This window comes from Lutra lutra, chromosome 12 (genome assembly GCF_902655055.1).
Source record: "Lutra lutra chromosome 12, mLutLut1.2, whole genome shotgun sequence".
In the NCBI taxonomy this organism is placed as follows: domain Eukaryota; kingdom Metazoa; phylum Chordata; class Mammalia; order Carnivora; family Mustelidae; genus Lutra; species Lutra lutra.
In genome coordinates, this window is record NC_062289.1 from 39,820,712 (window position 1) to 39,839,551 (window position 18,840).

Genomic DNA, 18,840 nt, shown 5'->3' on the forward strand with positions numbered 1-18,840 from the left:
GGTAGAATTGATTACAGATACTTCAAGAGATACCTCAAAATAGACTTGTTTACTCTTCTGCATCCTCCTACTCTAGCTTCTAATTCCTGGTGAAAAGGGTGACATTCTATTCTTATTAATCCATGGGTAGCCATGGAATGGGACCCAGAGAATAAACTTACTCAGGGTTTGCTGAACAAATGATTGAATGAACAAAAGCTAAACATGAGGATACTCTGGAGTAAATTAATCAGTAAATACCACAATACGATTTTTGTTTTCTGGTGGTGCTGGCAGGAAGTCAATCCTTTCCAACCACGGGACTCCAGTGAGTGTGGTGCAATCTATGTAAGAACATGGACACATGTGTCACTAACAGCCAGCAAAGCCGTGGCAGGATGTGGAAAGAGCAAGGAGCTTCTACAGTAAACTACTAATAACCAAGAATCAGGAGATGACATGCCATCAGGAAAGATCACCTGAGGCAGCCGCACATAATCATATCAGGATGGGACACTTAGAATTAGAACTGGGTCAAAGATGACAACTTTTTTACAATATGTAATTATAGTCCCCCTGCCTGGCAAACTGGATCCAAAGGCCTGTATTAATAATGACTGAGGGTTTAGGTGATACATTACCATAAATTTAGGTATGGACACTAGGACTATTTGAATAACATTAAAGTATTTGTAATAGCTATGTAGGTCTTCTACATATACATGCACAGTGCAAATACTTTAATCATAAGCATCTCTCCAGAATGTTTAGATCAAGTTTCTGTCTTGTAATCTCCTTTGCCATTAATCCACATTAAATTTTTTAAAAATGTTCAAATATGTTTAGACTTTCTCCAGGGTAAGTGTATCTGGCTGGACCTCCATTAGAGCCAATGGGCAGCATTGTTGCATCAACCTAGTCCAGAATTGTGCGTCCTCAGCTGTAAATGTCTAATCACTTGGGCACTTGGTCTTGCACTGAATGCATCAGTCCTAATCAAATCATGGACTATGGAATTGTGTAGGTAAAACAAGCAAACAAACAAAAAACCAAGAGACTGGTTATATATAACCAACATACCCATATTGACTTATAATAAAAAGTGGCTTCAAAGGGGACCAAGTTCTAGTTTCTTCAGCAGCTCATTTTATCTATGTCAACAAGCTGTGTGTTAGCCAGATTATAAAAAGAGATTTGCTTGGTGGAAGTATGTTCAGAACAAGGTAATTCTGTTATTTGATTGTTTAATATCATTAGGTTTTTTTGTTTGTTTGTTTTTTGTTTTTTTTTTTAATTTATTTAATATCATTAGGTTTTATAAAGACAGTGCTGCATAGTGTTGAGTGGTGGCTCAAGTTTACAAAGGAAATATATTGGATGGTGAAGAGTATGGGATCTAGGGCCAGTCTGCCTGGATGAACAGCTCAAGTCTCCATTAAATTTGTCTGTAATCTTACACAAGATGTCTGGGTGTTTCAGTCACCGTGGTTGCATAATAGATACCGCCAAATTTTATGGCTCATGATTCTATGTGTCAGAAATTTAGACAGGACACAGCAGAGCCTTGTCTCTTATCTCACACTTTCTGAACCATCAGCTGGGTGACTCAGAAGCTAAGGATTGGAATTGTCTTCAAATGACTCATTTATTCATGAGTGATGCTGACTGTTCTCTGCCACCTGAGGTAGGATTGTTTGCTGGAACACTTACACATAACTTCTCCATAAGGTCTGGATTCCTTGTAATATGGTAGCTGGTTCTAAGGATGAATGTCCCCAAAGAGAGGGCCAGGCAGAAGTTGATTGGTTTGTCTTTAAATAAACTGGTTTCTGGGGCACCTGGGTGGCTCAGTGGGTTAAGCCTCTGCCTTCAGCTCAGGTCATGATCTCAGGGTCCTGGGATCGAGCCCCGCATCAGGCTCTCTGCTCAGCGGGGAACCTGCTTCCCACTCTCCCTCTGTCTACCTCTCTGCCTACTTGTGATATCTCTCTGTCAAATAAATAAATAAAATCTGTAAAATAAATAAATAAATAAATAAATAAACAAACAAACAAACTGGCTTCTTTAAAATCAGATTTTTAAATAAACTAGCCTGGAAAGTTACATAGTATCCTTTCCACCATACTCTTTTGGCTGGTGAAACCACAAGTCTACTCAGGTACAAGGGGAAGAGAAAAACATTATGCTTCTCCAAAGGAAGTAACAAGATCTGAAACAACATGTGGAATGAAAGTACTTCTGTTGTCTTTTCTTGGAAAGTACAATTTGCCTTACCTGACTTTTCTTGCCTTCGTTTCTCTGTAAAATGAGGATAATAATGTAACTGAGATGATTGCTTTTGTCTTAATTCTTTCCATTGTGTGTGGAATTCATAAGTCCACATTCAACTTCAGCCCTATTTCTGAGTTCTTATCTCTGTGTCACAGGGCAAAACATAAAGAGATGAGCTACCGTTTTGTAGAAAAAGAACCCAGTCCTTTAATTATAATTCCCTATTCTTTATTTGCCCCATGTGAGAGGGAAAGACTGAGAAAAATAAACTGAAATGGAGGAAAAGTCCAAGATGAAATCCATGGTTTAAAAAATAAGAAAGGTCAAGTGAAGAAGAAAATGGAGGACCTACCATTTGTATATCTTGGGGTCTCAATCTGCCTTCAATTTTCAGCATTTTTGGTGACAGAAGGAGAAGCCAGTTCTTTCTTTAGGTATGGTTTCTCAGTACTTGGGGTATCATGGGCCAATTAGGTAACCCCAGAAAAATGTTATGTTTCAAGGGGTTCCATACCTTGTGAAAGTCAATGGCACACCCAGATGTGCCTTTAGCAAAAAACTCTTGCTAAGGCTGGACATGTGCTATATCCTTAGAATAATGTTCAGTGCAAAAATAAAATGTGTAAGTGCTCTTTATATACTTCTTTCAAATCTTTACTTCTCAAGTAGTATAATACCAAGTAATATATATTCTACATTCTAATTATATATTTGTGTGATTTTTTTTAAGATTTTATTTATTTGACAGAGATCATAAGTAGGTGGAGAGGCAGACAGAGAGAGAGAGAGAGAGGAGGATGCAGGCTCTCTGTTGAGAAGAGAGCCCCATGTGGGGATCCATCCCAGGACCCTGGGATCATGACCTGAGCAGAAGGCACAGGCTTTAACCCACTGAGTCACCCAGGTGCCCCTCTGTGATTTATAATACAAGTCTTTACCACAAGACTACGAATTTTGGAGATTCACCATTATATTCTAGAGTTTGGCGTATAGTAGTTATTAAATTCAAAGTTTTGAATAAGTAATTAATGAAAATGAATGAATGAGTGAATGAAATAACACTGTAAACTCAAAACACAATTATTTTAACATACAGAGATAGCAATCAAATTTTTCTTTAATGGTTTTAGGAACAAATTTTTTTTCAAGTTTACATTTAGCCAAGACCTTAAGAAAAAGATTTTACTGATAAGATTCAGCTGGATTTGAATTTAAAAGCATGTAGAAGTCATCTTATTCTCTTGTTAGTTTCTGCTTTCTTCTTACCTTTGATTATATTTCTGACCCCAACTTTTGTGCCCTTGTTAAATATCTCCTACTGTTAATCTTTTATAAGTTCTTCAACTCCAGTAGTGGTAACATTATTTCCCCTGGACATATTTCCACCAGTATCATTCCCTCTTTGTTTCACTCACATGTAATAATAATATTGTTAAAATTAAGTCAAAGTTGTAAAGTTAAGCATAAAAAAAATTTCCAAAGAGTATCAGTAGAATACCATTATTTAAAATTTTTATAAACCTGAAACTTCATTGGACATTTGAAGGTCACTGACTTTCAGGAATAGATAGTAAATTGGCAAATCCTCCTATAAATTCATTATTGAGAAATGATAATGTAAAATATCATGACTGATGTAACAATATTTTGAAGATTCATTGACAATTGCACAATTTGATTTCTTGGTATCTAATTATGGCATACAAAGCAGTAAGAATTGGTGTCGTACAGAAATTGAAGGTATATGTATTTGCAAAGCTGCATTTTACACAGTGAGCAAACCATAAAGTACCAAATACATCCTCACTAAAGTTCCATTAAATAGGTTTAATGCAAATCCCACAACTTTCCTACCACTTCTCTCAAATACTATGTTTACAGTAGCCATCTAGGGCTTGAAAGAAATCTGAGTAGAATACCTTAGGTATCAGGGCTGTGCTTATGTTAAATCAAACAAACAAAAATAACTCAAAATGATTCCTCCTCCTACCTTCAGTAGAACATTTATCAAAGATCCAACTGAATCACTTGAGGCTTAGATTTTAGTAACTGTTAAGATATCAAAAAGAACTGCAACACTTTTCTTCAGAAGTAGCTCCACCAAAGCAAAATACTCATAGATATTTGTCCCCCTACCAAAAGATAATTCTGTGATTTTAGGTAAGTTTATTAAAGATTTCTAAAGTTTGAAATTACTGTGCCAGAATTATGACAAGGACATTTAAAATGGGTTCTCAGTTCATCATTTTGAATTTTTGAAGAACAGCTATGACATAGTATTCATCATTAGGGATCAATATGGATACCAGGCTTTTATGAGAAATATGTTTGTTGACCTTAATAAATCTTCAAGTGTGTAAATACAAAAATATTTGTATAGGCAATTTTCTGCTGAATTACATTTCATCTATGCACATTCTCATACTACAATATATTTTTAAGCAATTTATTCTAAAGATTTGATATGGCCGTTTTCACAAAGAAATATTTTTAATTGCTTCACAATGGTGATTTTTATATCTAGTTATGTAATCATTATCATCATTATGATTAATCCACATTTATGTGTTTTGCAAACTTTTTGCTACTATGAATAAAGTTTTAGTGAATAACACTTTTTGCTTAGAATAAATTTTCCATAAAATGAACTATTAGATTAACAGGTTTGAAAACATTTAAGGCTGTTGATAAATTCTGTATTTTTTGAAGCACCAGTGAAAACTGTATGTGATACAAACGTTAAAAAGAATCAGCAACTGGGCTGAATTCACACATCTAGTTCAAAATGATAGGTAGCTGCTAATTTTCCAATTGGTAATACTACAAAAGTTATATTCTAAGGGACTTGTATTAGACTTAATAAATTTGTTTAGTCATGAGGGGGTGTTATAAAGTTCTCAACTGCTCACAGATTTAACTTTTAATATAGCTAACGTATAGTAGGATCAAATAATCGCTCTCATTGTACTTCTAAATGTTGTATTCCTTGTCTTTTATCCTTTAATTCTCTATGTTTTCAGTGAGTGCCACCACCCTGAACCTCTTGGAGATAGAATTCTAAGCTTCTAAGTGTCTTCTACCTATTTGAGCATTGGAGTTTGGGGGAAGGAATGGGGGTTGTAAACTGGAAGAAGTCTCATAGGAAGCTGAGTAGAGCATCTCAGGACTGAGTACTTCCCAAGGCGTTGTGGAGGGAAGTCTGGGAAAGAGGGAGAACAAAAGTCAGAGACACTCTGACAAATCAATGTTCAAAAAAGAAAGAAAAGAAATAGGTGCATCAAGAAAGAAAATGATTAAATCCAAGGAGGATATTGGTATCAGAGGAAGCACCTTTTTTACTTTATTTTTCTATAATATGTAATATAATATTTGTAGATAATTCAAATGATGTTGAAAAAATTCAAGGAAATTAAAATAATTTTAAATATATATTCATCTTCTAGAAAATACAAGATGATTCTCTAGAAGAAAATCTACGTTTAGCTCAAGAATATCAAAAATTACAGACTACTTTCTTAACAGAAAAGGACAATTATTTCAATCTATATGATAGACAGTTATCACTTGATGCTTCAATTCGAGATAAGAAACAGGTAGGTTTTCTTAATATTTTAAAATGATTTACTTGACATATATACTACAGAAAGTAACAAGTGTCCAGTCATGGGCTCTTCAATCTGATGGTGGTCCTTTTATGCCACAAAATGTCATGTTTTCTTCTTGTAGAATTTTGTTGTATGTTTTTATCAACTTTGAAACTCAATTTTGAATAGATATGTGAGAAATGAAGAAACTTAGTGTCTAAGCCACAATTTTATACTAATTTGCTTTTTTATGATCTGGAATACCAAATTTTTGGAGTTTATAGATTTTAGATATATTTTCATAGGCTTCAAATTTCATTTTTATCTACAGATAGCTTTTCAGAATATGCCTCAAAATCTTCTTCATGTTGTATGGCCTCCAAATGTTGGTTTCTATTTTCTTAACAAATATATGAGTCTTAATTAGAACATTGAAGAATAGTTGACCCTTTGTAGTTACAGGAAATCAGTAGAAACTCTCATATATTTTATAAAGTCTTCTGTAAAATCCACTTCCTCTGTATTCTTCTCCAGATACTCATTGACACGAAAAATCATTTTCCTTTGAATTTTTGTTTCTTCACAGAATCTAAATTTCGAAATATAGAGGCATGATTATTTTTTTAACAATCCACCTAGTCCTAAGAAACAGTAGACTGTTAATGAACCCTTTCTCCTATTGTTGTCACCCATTCTAATCTACTATAAATTAGTAGTTTAATATTCCAGTACTGTACTTACCCCTCCTTATTGGGGAATATTGGGAAGACAGAAGGCCAGGATTTGAGTGCAGTATCTACCACTTACTAGCTCCGTGATCTTGGCAAATTATTTGTCCTTTCTGACCTCAGTTTTCTCATCTGTAAAATAAGATTTACCTCAGAGGAAACCTGATAAGGAATAAAAAGGAGACATCCATAGTTATTTTGAAAATGAAAGGATACTATGCAACTGTAACTATTATATTCATCTGGTATGCTGCTTATAAACTCCCTTATGTTTCCCATCCATCTACTCTGGTGTGAGTTAAAGTTTCTGAATACATTGAAAGAGAGAGTGTGTATTTTTCTCTTAAAAATTAGTAGCAAGATCGGGGTAGATTAAGAAATTAATGTGTTTGTGAAAGAATTGATAATAAATCTATACACCAAAATCTTAGTGTCCTCAGACCATGTGCAGGATTCAAAGAAAGGACACCAATGGAACATTTGTCCAATCATTTCATGCATTTGACATTGTTATTGAGGTTAAACATGTTCTATTTGTTCCTGATAATTGAGGAGGAGAAAATAATCAATGGCTATACTGTATTTCCTTTTCTAACCAGGAGGGAAACAAAAATAAATTTTATGGGTACTTGTTATCAGTTTATATAGAATCCTTTGGTGGCAAATGAGAAATAGATACCTGCATAAATGTAAAGAAATCATGCCTTTCAGAGAGATCCATCACTCTGTATTTCCATAGTAAGAATAAAATTGTCTTGATGTTGGAATTAAAGCAAATTGTGATTCAAGATTCAAGGAGTTAGACCCTGGTATGAACAGACAGTGAGGTATGCTAGGAGACTGAGTTTATATTTGTGATGATCTCTCAAACGAATCACTTTTAAAACACCTGTTTCAGGGAAACTTTCCAAGATTTATTTGTACTTCCAGTCATTTTTCATTTCCATCCTTCAGCGATGGAGGTCATTAAGTGCAGGCTGCCCTTGTCAGTGTCATGTAGGATCAATTTGCTGCAATGGACAGAGAGGCCTTATTGATGCTGTTAAATCTGTCAGTGAGAAATCGTATGTCATTAGCGTCTAAGGCACTGCTTACAGGTTGGAATTTGGCCATCAAAACGGAATAAAACCCTTTAATATTTTAGTCCATTTCTTTGATATTGCAGCATTTCCCGTATTACATATATGTATGTTTTAGTCCTTTGACCAGTTTAGTTTTGGGTATACAAAAGCACTATTCGACCTCTGATTCCCTTACTTAATTTCCTTATATAAAGCGGATCTCACATTAAGGAATTTTGTGAATTATTTTCCTGTTCTATAATAACTTCATTGCTTCTGAGCATAGATTCCTTTTGGAATGGTAAATAATTACATTTTGATTTTGGTGCTTCTTATGGAGTATTATTCTCTCTATGCAAATAATACATTTCCATACTTCTTTGTATTTTTAGGCCAAGAGTAGTAAAAAAAAAAAAAAAAAAACTTAATGGAGGAATAAAACAAGTTAAATACAAAAAATAATGTCCCTTTCCCTAACACAATTTTATATACAGATGGTTCAAATATTAGAATCATATAATATTAAAAAATTTTTTTCAAAAAGAATCATATAGTATTACTCTTGGTGATAAAATTATATCTCCTTCCTTTGCACATGTTTCTTGATACTTTCCTGTGCTTTAAATTTTTGCAGTGATGAATATTTTCCCCTTCAAAAATCAGAAACAAACAAAAATGACTGTTCAAAATTCCTGTCTTCCCTGTTCATGGGTAATGATGGAATAGAATCCAATCTAAGACTTTTCAGATCTCAAAATTTAAAATAACACTAAAGGGGAATAAAAGAAAAATATCTGAAAAACAGGTTGTACTTCTATGTAAAAATAGACATTTTCATTGAAAGATTTCAAAAAAGATTTTCATTTTTTGGAAGTCCATGAATATATTGATAAAATCATATGTTTGTTTTAATTGCTATCTGAAATTCTTCAAGTCTGCAAAGAAAGGTAAGCTAAGCAAGCATGCAAATGTTGATGTGTTCTCTTGGCTGAAAACATGATCCCTTTTGAAACTGGTTAAAGTATATTTTTAATTCTATTGTAAACCACTTTTGAAGCTTAACTTTTACCTACTCCAGTTCTTGGTAGTTTCAGAGTGAGGGAATACAAATTATTATAGAATCAGTCATCACTTGACAACCACTTATATGGACCTGGTATCTGTGCCAAGCCATTTGTAAATACTATCTTTGTAATGTCCATTAGTAATCCTCTAAAATTTATTATTATTATTATTATTATTATTATTATAATCATCTCCAGTTTAAGATACGGAACTGAGATTGAGTGTGTCACAAGGTCATCCAGGTAGAGGGAACTAAGATAGGAATCAAATACAGGATTTTTAAAAAGCCAGCTCATTTCATAACCATGACACTACCCTTATACTGTAGCATTATTAAACAATCCTATACTGTCTCACCAGGCTTTATAGAGCATGTAAAAACTGTACCAGTCATGCATTATGTTGCTAGTGTCCAACTGAAATGGATTATTTGATTCACTAATTATTTTTATAATTTTATCTCATTGAAGCCAATTTTTCAATAATGATTTTCTTGTGGGGAAAGGACTACCATCTATTTAATTAGAAATTATTTAAATTTCATAGGGATTATGGATAAGTTTTGCAGTTCTAAAATTGTAAAATTTTTGAACTGGAGACACCTTTAGAAATTTTACCCATCTCTTTAAAATTAAAAATTATTTCTCTCTCACACACACACACACACACACACAAACTCACACACAAAATAAAAAGTAAAAGTAAAATAACAGATTATTTCATAACTGAGGAACCTTAGGGCCAGAGTGGCCCAGTGATCTACTACATACACAGTTAATTAGAAAAAAAAGTTGGCCTAAGACAGTTGTCTTAACTTACGTTCAAATATTCTCTCCAACCATCTGTAAAATGAGCGTGTGCTGTGATATTTTTTGAAGGCTTGAGTGAACCAGTAGTTGAAAAGTAGTAAGAGTAACCCGCAATGGATATGCTCAGATTGGAGAATCTTCTTTAAGCAACCTGGGCTTACTAAAGAATCATGGAGGGACATAAGTCAGAGACTACTTTGGAGCTCTAGGGGATACTTCTGGGTCTCACAGAATTCAAACAGTATTCATTCATTCATTCATTCAAATAAATTGTTAGTCATCCAGTGTACTGACGTCCATTGTTTTGATACAATTAAAGGGACAGGAATACGCCACCTCAACTCACCTTCCATGCCAAATACTGTGATTCCCAGAAATCAAGGGATTTTTTTTCTAGACTAGAGCATAGAAACAGAGGTCAACAATATCCTTTTACCCCACCAATGGAAGACTCATGGATTTTTGCTGTCTAATCTGCATCACCTAGGTTTCATTAGACAAAGTTTGCATTTTAAATTCTCAAAAAGGTTGTATCATCCATAGACTTCATTAGCATGTTTTCTCTTCCCCTTTTCCGTTTTTCCTGGAATACTCCCTTACAATGATTTGATGAGGAGTCAAAGTCAATTCTAGCAATAGATAAAATTATTTTCCTAAAGAAATGTGAAAGTGGTTTAGGTTCTTTTTTTCATGAGTACTTTATATTGCTTGTTATCTTGCATATATTAAAATTAGGCTTCAAGTAGTGATTTTTGAGTGCTTGTTTCTGTCTAGATGGAAATTCATTTCTTTCCTAGGAAAATCGTAACTCTTAATTAGTTTTACCACATGCACACACACATGCACACCCCCCACATACTTGTTCAAAAGGAGTTGCTGCACTTTATAGACTGATAAGTTTGCATTAAATTTCTACTGGCCCTTTTCCCTGAAGAACTCTCAAGAGATCTCTGAAGAGCTTTTGTGATCCTAGACAAGAGTAGACAGCTGGTCATCTATTGTTCTGTCCCTTCTGTTGTCCAAACTCTGTGAGAAAAACACCAAAACTTATGTGTTTATTTCTGGCTAATACTTTTAGAAAGGTCAGCTTGGTTTAAATCAAACCAGCTCTTCAGTCTAGTACCAGTTTTAAGGGAATTGTAGATTTATGTATTTTTAAGCAGTTTTAAGAAGGTTATCTAGTGAAGATGTACAGCAATAAGCAGCTTTTTAATGTTAGTGAAATGTTAGTGAAAGCCTGATATATCAAAGACACTCATAGTAAATTTTCATATGTATAGTCGACCATTGAACAACACTGGTTTGTACTGCATTGGACCACATGTATATATACACAAACATACATACACACACACATATATACATATATATATAAATTGGAAAAAAATATTTTTGAGATTTGTGACAATTTAAAAAACCTCACAGGTGAACCACGTAGCCTAAAAATACCACAAAAATTAAGGAAAAGCTAGGTAAGTCATGAATCCATAAAATATATGTATATACTAATCTATTTTATCATTTACTCCCATAAAATATACACAAATCTTTTTATTTTTTTCAAATCTATTTTAAAATGTTAAAATTTACCAAAACTTATTTACACAAACTTAAAGACCATGTATAGCACCATTTGCAGCTGTATTTATATTAGATAAATATAAACAAACAAAAAGATGAAGTATTACATCATAACATCATAAAATTAACTGAGTATGTATTGCACTACTGTAATAATTTCATAGGTACCTCCTCTTGCTGTTGTGGTGAGCTCAAGTGTTGTGAGTATCTGCTCAAAAGGCCCTGTGAAAGCTCATCATCTCTGTGAGAGCCCTTCCTCTCTCCAGTTCATTACTACACTAGTAAGAAGTGATCTCAAGATATATGGATATCTGGGGCGCCTGGGTGGCTCAGTGGGTTAGGCCGCTGCCTTCAGCTCGGGTCATGATCTCAGGGTCCTGGGATCGAGTCCCACATCGGGCTCTCTGCTCAGCAAGAAGCCTGCTTCCCTCTCTCTCTCTCTCTCTGCCTTCCTCTCCGTCTACTTGTGATCTCTCTCTGTCAAATAAATAAATAAAATCTTTAAAAAAAAAAAGATATATGGATATCTGGCAATGCCTGGAGACATTTTTAGTTATCACACCTGGGAGGATGTTGGGAGGGGTGTTTCTGGTATCTAATGGATAAGGGCCAGGGATAGTGCTAACCACCCCCCCCACACACACACACCAAAAATCTGTCCAGCCTAAAAATATCAACAGAGCTAAGGTTAAGAAAGTCTGTGTATAAAGAGACTCAGATACAGAGATAGAGATAGATGTATTATATATTTATCATCTATACATACATATGTATGGCACACTGCGTACTATATCCCCTTTTTAAAAACTGAAGCCACATTTGCATAATAAAGATTCTGAGAAATCCCATTTTAAGAAACCTATTAACTCTGTCAACCCTGAATTTCCTGTGATCCCTGGACCCCTTCCCTAGAAAACCTGTTTACAACTGACAGTATTTAGTAGATTAACTCTTGCAAAGTATTATTCTATGGAGAAAGGGAGACAATTTAATGTCATAAAATCACACATTCAGGAAATTTTGCTTACTTATAACTTTTAAAAAGAAGTAAATAAAGTATTTTTTATATTACCTATAATGCCCTAGGAAAAAACTGGTATATATATATATATATATAACCTATAATGCCCTAGGAAAAAACTGGTATATTTATATATATATATATATATAAGTTATGTTCTCTGGAAACCATATAGACTTAGAACTCTGACTTTTTAAAATGCCTAGTGCAGTTGTGAAATGAAATAATAATTTTTAATCACCCAAGGACCATGTTAAAAATTATAATAAAACAAGTAAAATGTTTATAATATGCACCTCCTAGAATAGGTATATTTTCTACTTAGGCATCTCTAATGCATGACTTAGAACTGCAATTGATTTGCAATTCTGTGGGAGTATCAGTATAATGATTTTTTTAGTTCTGAACTACACATATGCATCACAATGACATAAACATTTGAAAAAACTGCTCTTGTAATCATCATTCCCCAAATCTACAGAACTGTATCCTATAATCACTTATTAACATGAATATTAATATAGGAAATGCATATTCACATACTAAATGTTTTCTGTAGGTCATTTGTTCTTTTTTCAGAGTTTTACTCTTATTGAAAGTGGGAAGGAATATCTATGGACAACTTATTTAGTCCCTCCGAGCCTCTGAAAAAAATGGAAATATTAATGTCTCCCTAGCAGGATTATTATAAGAATCATATCATAATAGTTAATATTTATGAAGTGCTAACTATACTTTGCAAGCTTTTATATGTAGTTTTCTTTAATATTTTCAACAACCCCATGGAACATAAATATATATATTTTAAATATAAAGCCCCTAGAACAGTTTTTCACAAACTGTGTATTTTGCACATAGAAGATGTGACAACTAATACTGTTATTATTCTTTAGATAAACATATAGCCCTTACTTCTTATACAAAATCTTGATGTGGCTATACTATTATGAAAGAGCTCCTAGTCTATTATAGGTATAAAATAGTTTATGCAACCTGAGAATATAGCGTGAATTAAGGAGAGAGAGGACAGAAATACAGGGTAATAGTGACATTATGATAACCAGTTAGAACCTATGCAGGTGCTGGAAGGAATAGAGCAATAGACAAACACCTGATTGTTTAGGTAAAGCTGACAGAGGGTTACAGAATAGAAAATCATGTATATACACACATACATGAGAAAGTCTGAGGGATAGACTTAGCAGTATCTCATCAGTTAGTCAGAGTTTCATCCAAATCTTACACTAAAAACACCACTAGAACATATACACTTATTAAAAGAGCCCATGCACATTAGCTGAAACAACTGGAAATTTCCTAGAAGTAACCCAAAGAGGAAATATGTTATCTGAACCTTCATGAAGAAGTCTGTAAAATCACAGATGGAGAAGAGAACAACCAAAACAACATATACCATGATGACACTCGGTATTTTAATTTGATGGGATCTGGCATCTTCACATTGCAATTCTAAAGCAATTCCAAACATGCCACAATCACCTCAGTTATAACACGAGTAAGCAGTATTATATTTACATCCACATTTCCAGAGAACATATTTTGTGCATAATGAAATGTGTCTACTTACCCATACTCTTTGTACACCTATATAAACCTGATTTTCCAACTAAAGAAGAAGTTACTCAGTTTTCAGAGGTTCTTCACCAATTCACTAGGCACTAGTTCACCAGTTCTATTTCTTTCGTTTCCTTGAAATGGGCCTGAGTAAATTAACACTACCAAAAATATACAATTAATGTACCCATACAATCTGGCCCCTTTCAGTTTTGTTAATAAATGACTATGGAAGAGTATTGTGGACAGATAGGCATTAAAAACATTTTCCTTTTGTCAGCTAAAAGGGTAACTCACATAGCTTTCTGATCGAAGTAATCCTGAATATGACAGTTTCCTTTTTTAAATCTTATACTATTCCATCATAGTAAATCACCAATTTAAAACCAAAAACAAACATGTACACACAGCCAATACGCTATCCAAAAGAGGAAAGTAATAATGGAGTGAATAATACAGTTTTAGAATTCTGTGGAGTTGTGTCAGATATAAAATCAGTTTCAAATTATTTCCTTGGGTACTGGTAATCAGAATTGTCTTGAATTGGTCTTTCAACGAAAAAAAATCCTCATTTTAAAGAAAGATATGCAATGTACTCATAGGTTATTGAAAAAAAGTATAAAAAGCAAAGCTACTATCTGCATTGATGTACATAGAAAAAGAGCAAAAATGTTATCTGTAAAAGCAGAAAAGAATTTGGCCTGCTTGACTTTTTGTATCAAGCATGCTACAGCAATCTTTTGATTCTAATATGAAACTATAGTAAGGATCATTGCACTAATGCATGAGGATTTGTGATAATGTTGCAGAAATTTTACTGTCAAAACTGAACTGCAGTGTAATGACTTTTGTTATCATGGTTTCTAATAACTATTCAGCATGAATTGACCCTACATATGTTTTGCAGCAATAATGTGTCAGTAACTCAAAAAGCTAAAAAGGAAATAAAAAACAGTCAATACAGTTCTGTGTATGACTTCATGATAACCTTTCTCCATTCTTACTATTAATATTGTTAAAACAGTTGTAACACAGACACCATACAAACTACCAGATCACATAGAAATAAAAGCTTAGACACTTTGTGACAGTCCTGGCCAAATATACCTTAAAAGTACTTTATAAGAAAACAGTTCTCCTCTGTTCACACTGAGAAGCGGGTACTGATTGGTCCTTTACTACTTTGGAGTCTGTTACTCTCAGCTGTAGAGAGCCTTTGATATGTTTCTCTTCTTTTCCTTACAATGTGTTTCAGTTTCTTTCCCCTTTTATGAGATTCCTTTCTCTCTCTCTCTCTCTCGTTCTTTCTTCCTTTATCTTTGCATCTCTCCTTTCATTGGAGGATATTTTCACTTCAGTATCTCTTCGTCCCACTAAATAAGGGAAAATAAAAATAGCCCACTGCACACCTCCTATGTGGCTGCCACCATGCTATGCATTTACAAGTGTAAAGCATTGAACCCTGGACCTACAATAATATAGTTACAGCTAATGTTCTTATTATTATTCTATTCTATTTAATTTACAAAAACTCTATGAATGGGCACCTTGGTCGCTAAGATGGTTGAGCATCTGACTTTGATTTTGGCATGGGTGGTGATCTCAGGGTGCTGGGATCAAGCCTGGTGTCAGACTCCCCACTTGACAGGGAGTCTGCTTGTCTCCCTCTCCCTCTGCCCTTCCCCCCAACTGACATTGTATCTCTCTCTAAAATAAATAAATAAATCTTTAAAAAAAAAAACTCTATGAGACAACTGTGAATATTCTAATTTTTTCTTAGGAAAGTAAGCTACTTAACAAAATACCACAGACTGGGTGGCTTATACAGTGACCTCATCTTAACTTAATTGTCTTTTTAAAGAGCTTATCTCTAATTATAGTCACATTCTGAGGTCCTGGAGGTACGACTTCAACATATGAATTTGGGAGAAGAAAAATAAAACCCATAACAGGTGCTTTGTTTTTTTTTTTTTTAAAGACTTTATTTATTTATTTGACAGACAGAGATCACAAGTAGGCAGAGAGGCAGAGAGAGAGGAGGAAGCAGGCTCCCTGCTGAGCAGAAAGCCCGATGCGGGGCTTGATCCTAGGACCCTGGGATCATGACCTGAGCCGAAGGCAGAGGCTTTAACCCACTGAGCCACCCAGGTGCCCCATAACAGGTGCTTTGTAATTTAAGTCCACACTACTTGGCAGTGGGAAACAGTGCTGTGATTCAAACCTAGGTCGCTTAGGTTCAAGCTTATGGACTTTCTGCTATTCCACAGTTTCTCTTACATTCTTTTTTTCTACCTGCTCAACCAATTATTCATCATGTGCATCATTATATCTCTTTAAATGCAAAGATCTTTCAATTATAAGGACTTTGTAACATCTGTGACATGGGTGTTTGATTCAGCAGTGCCTAGTAATGAAATACTTTTTGATGGAGAGATTTTATGTTTTTTTACAGGGAATAGCAGATCATTTATGTTTCTCATCAGTGGTCAGAGATCCAAGGAGAAAAGTTCTTTTTCCAAGTAAATGGACTTCTAAATTCCTCTCTAATTGCCTCAGACTGCAGAACATGTATACATCAGTGCAGATGAACCTAATCACAGAGACTGCAACAGAAATTAGGATGAAGATACAGGCCATACATGTTAAAAAAACAGAAAGAGAGAGAGCAGCAGCTACATGAGGCAGGCAGCATTTAGCAAAGAATATAGAAGGAATGGGTCCCTGGGTGGCACAGTTGGTTAAGCGTCCTACTCAAGTAGGGATCTCAGTGTTGTGGGATGGGGCCCCATGTCAGGCTCTGAACTCAGTGGGGAGTCTGCTAGAGATTCTCTGTCTCTCCCTAGCTCTCTGCTTCTCCCCTACCTATGCTCTCTCTCTCTCTCTCTTTCTCTCTCTCAAATAAATCTTTTTAAAAAAACAATATAGAAGGAAGCAAAGCTTTCTGTGGGAATTTGATAACAGAGCTTGAGATTCTGGGAGATATGGCAGCATGAGTAGGTTTAGAAACACATACTTAGGGGCGCCTGGGTGGCTCAGTGGGTTAAAGCCTCTGCCTTCGGCTCAGGTCATGATCCCAGGGTCCTGGGATCGAGCCCCACATCGGGCTCTCTGCTCAGTGGGGAGTCTGCTTCCCTTCCTCTCTCTGCCTGCCTCTCTGCCTACCTGTGATCTCTGTCTGTCAAATAAATAAATAAATAAAAATCTTTGAAAAAAAAAAAAGAAAGAAACACATACTTACATGCACGCATGCACAAAGGTGCCAAGAAATAATATAATAATCAATACTGAAAGGATGGGTGGCTGACAAATACACTTTACAAATAGAATTTCTCCCAAACACAACAGAAATTTAGAAAAGAATATAAGATACCAAGTGCTGATAAATGAAAACTCACATTCTTAAAAGAGCACTGGAATGTAACAGTAAACAAAGGAAGGAATTATGGGAGCACTACCTCCCCAAATATCTTCCTGTATTGGAAGCCTATGGGCCAAGGTAAAGAGTACCACAGTGAGTCCCCTTTCAGCTTGAAGACCGAGCTTCTTAAAAGCAATCTCCCCTAAGTTGGATGAGATCTTTCTTACCTGGCGGTGCAAGGACTAGAGGTATTCCTTTCGGTTATCTGTGGACAGTTTATCTGAAATCGTTGTTACAACTGTGCATCAACAGCAGTGTAGCATGTGTGTTTGTGGGAGAAAGGCCTGAGGCTGCCCCAAATAAAGAGCCACCTGGTTGTGGCTTTTATCTCTAGTGATGCCTCACCAAGTCTTAAATTTCAAGGATAGATAAAAAAAAGTCCTGAAAGGATCTGTTTAGAAGAAACGTTGTGCTCGCTTCGGCAGCACATATACTAGAAGAAACGTAGTGATACAGAGCGAAATTATCACACTAACCCCAGACTTAACATTCTCAATGTTTTATGACAGAAAACAGAAAAATATCTACATAAATTTACAGAACAAATTAAGGCACCCAAGAATGCTGAATCTAGGCAAATTATTGTTTACATGATGGAAACAGAAAGGTATTTTTGAATGAGCAAACAACAAATACAGCAAGTTTTAAAAATCCAGATGGCCAATAAATGTAGGAAAAATGTTTCTACCTCTCTAAAAAGTATATACATAGAAATTAAAGTGAGGTATGAGTTTTCAACTCTGTTTTTAGAAAATCAGTAAGATTGATTCCATAGTGATGGTAGGGGGGGTAGGAAAAAAGGCATTCATAAAAGACAAGAACCTCTCATTTGTCTATAACCAAATTCACCAGCCTACCCATATCTATCCCATAGTTGTTGTCCTTCTTATTAAAATTGAAGTACTTCAACTCCTAATATAAATAAAGCCCTTCACTTGTGCTCTGAATCATCTGCTTTCACCTCCTTATAGCCGTCATCCACACAACTTTCCCATCCTTCTGTATCTTCAGATTTTTTCCTTCTCCACGGGACTATTCCCATCATCATGCAAACATGCTGTATACTTACCACCTCAGATGCCCTCTTTTGATTTGACATTCCCTAGAGCCCTTCATTTTTGTTAGAAATTTTGGAGTCTTCTGCATATACAGTCTTTATCTCATTACTCCTCATTCTCTTCTTCCTTGAAGTACCACTTGTCAAAGACTTCCATAAATGTCAAATCCAATAGTATATATCTGGTCTCATCTCGCTCAATGGCTCATAAGTATTTGTTCACCATTGACCGTTCTCCTTCTTGAAGCATTTTTTGCCCTGGTCATGATACTGCAGCCTCATTTTTCTCCCCCTCAATGGACAGACTATATCTCCTGTGTTAACAACTCATTCTGTTCAATTTCCAAAGGTTGGGCCAAGTGCTCAGTAGTAGGATTCATTCACTTTTTTATCCACGTCCTATCTTTAGGTGGATGCCTAAATAATTTTGCAAGCATAACTTTGAGGAAGAGAAGCCAAAGAGTACATACTGTATGATATTTTATTGTTGTTTATATAAATAGGCTGAATTAATCTATGCTGTTAGAAGTCAGGAGAGTTGTTATCCTCATTGGAAGTACTGACTGGAAGAGGACATAAAGGGGGTTTGGGGAACATTGGTAGTGTTTTCTTTCCTCATCTGGAAGATATTTCAATTTGTAAGTAATTCGTTGGACTATTTACTTATGATGTGCATAGTTTAATATACAGG

General features: G+C 34.9%; 1 protein-coding gene across 6 annotated transcripts in view; it reads left to right on the forward strand.

Moving 5' to 3' along the window:
- The window catches only part of CCDC178 (coiled-coil domain containing 178), a 445,791-nt gene that overhangs the window by 292,652 nt on the left and 134,299 nt on the right, over positions 1-18,840 (forward strand). For all 6 annotated transcript variants that reach the window (XM_047698296.1, XM_047698297.1, XM_047698295.1 and 3 more), the window contains one exon: positions 5,694-5,843. In XM_047698296.1, the coding sequence (XP_047554252.1) occupies positions 5,694-5,843 (150 nt within the window). The remainder of the gene's footprint in view (positions 1-5,693; positions 5,844-18,840) is intronic.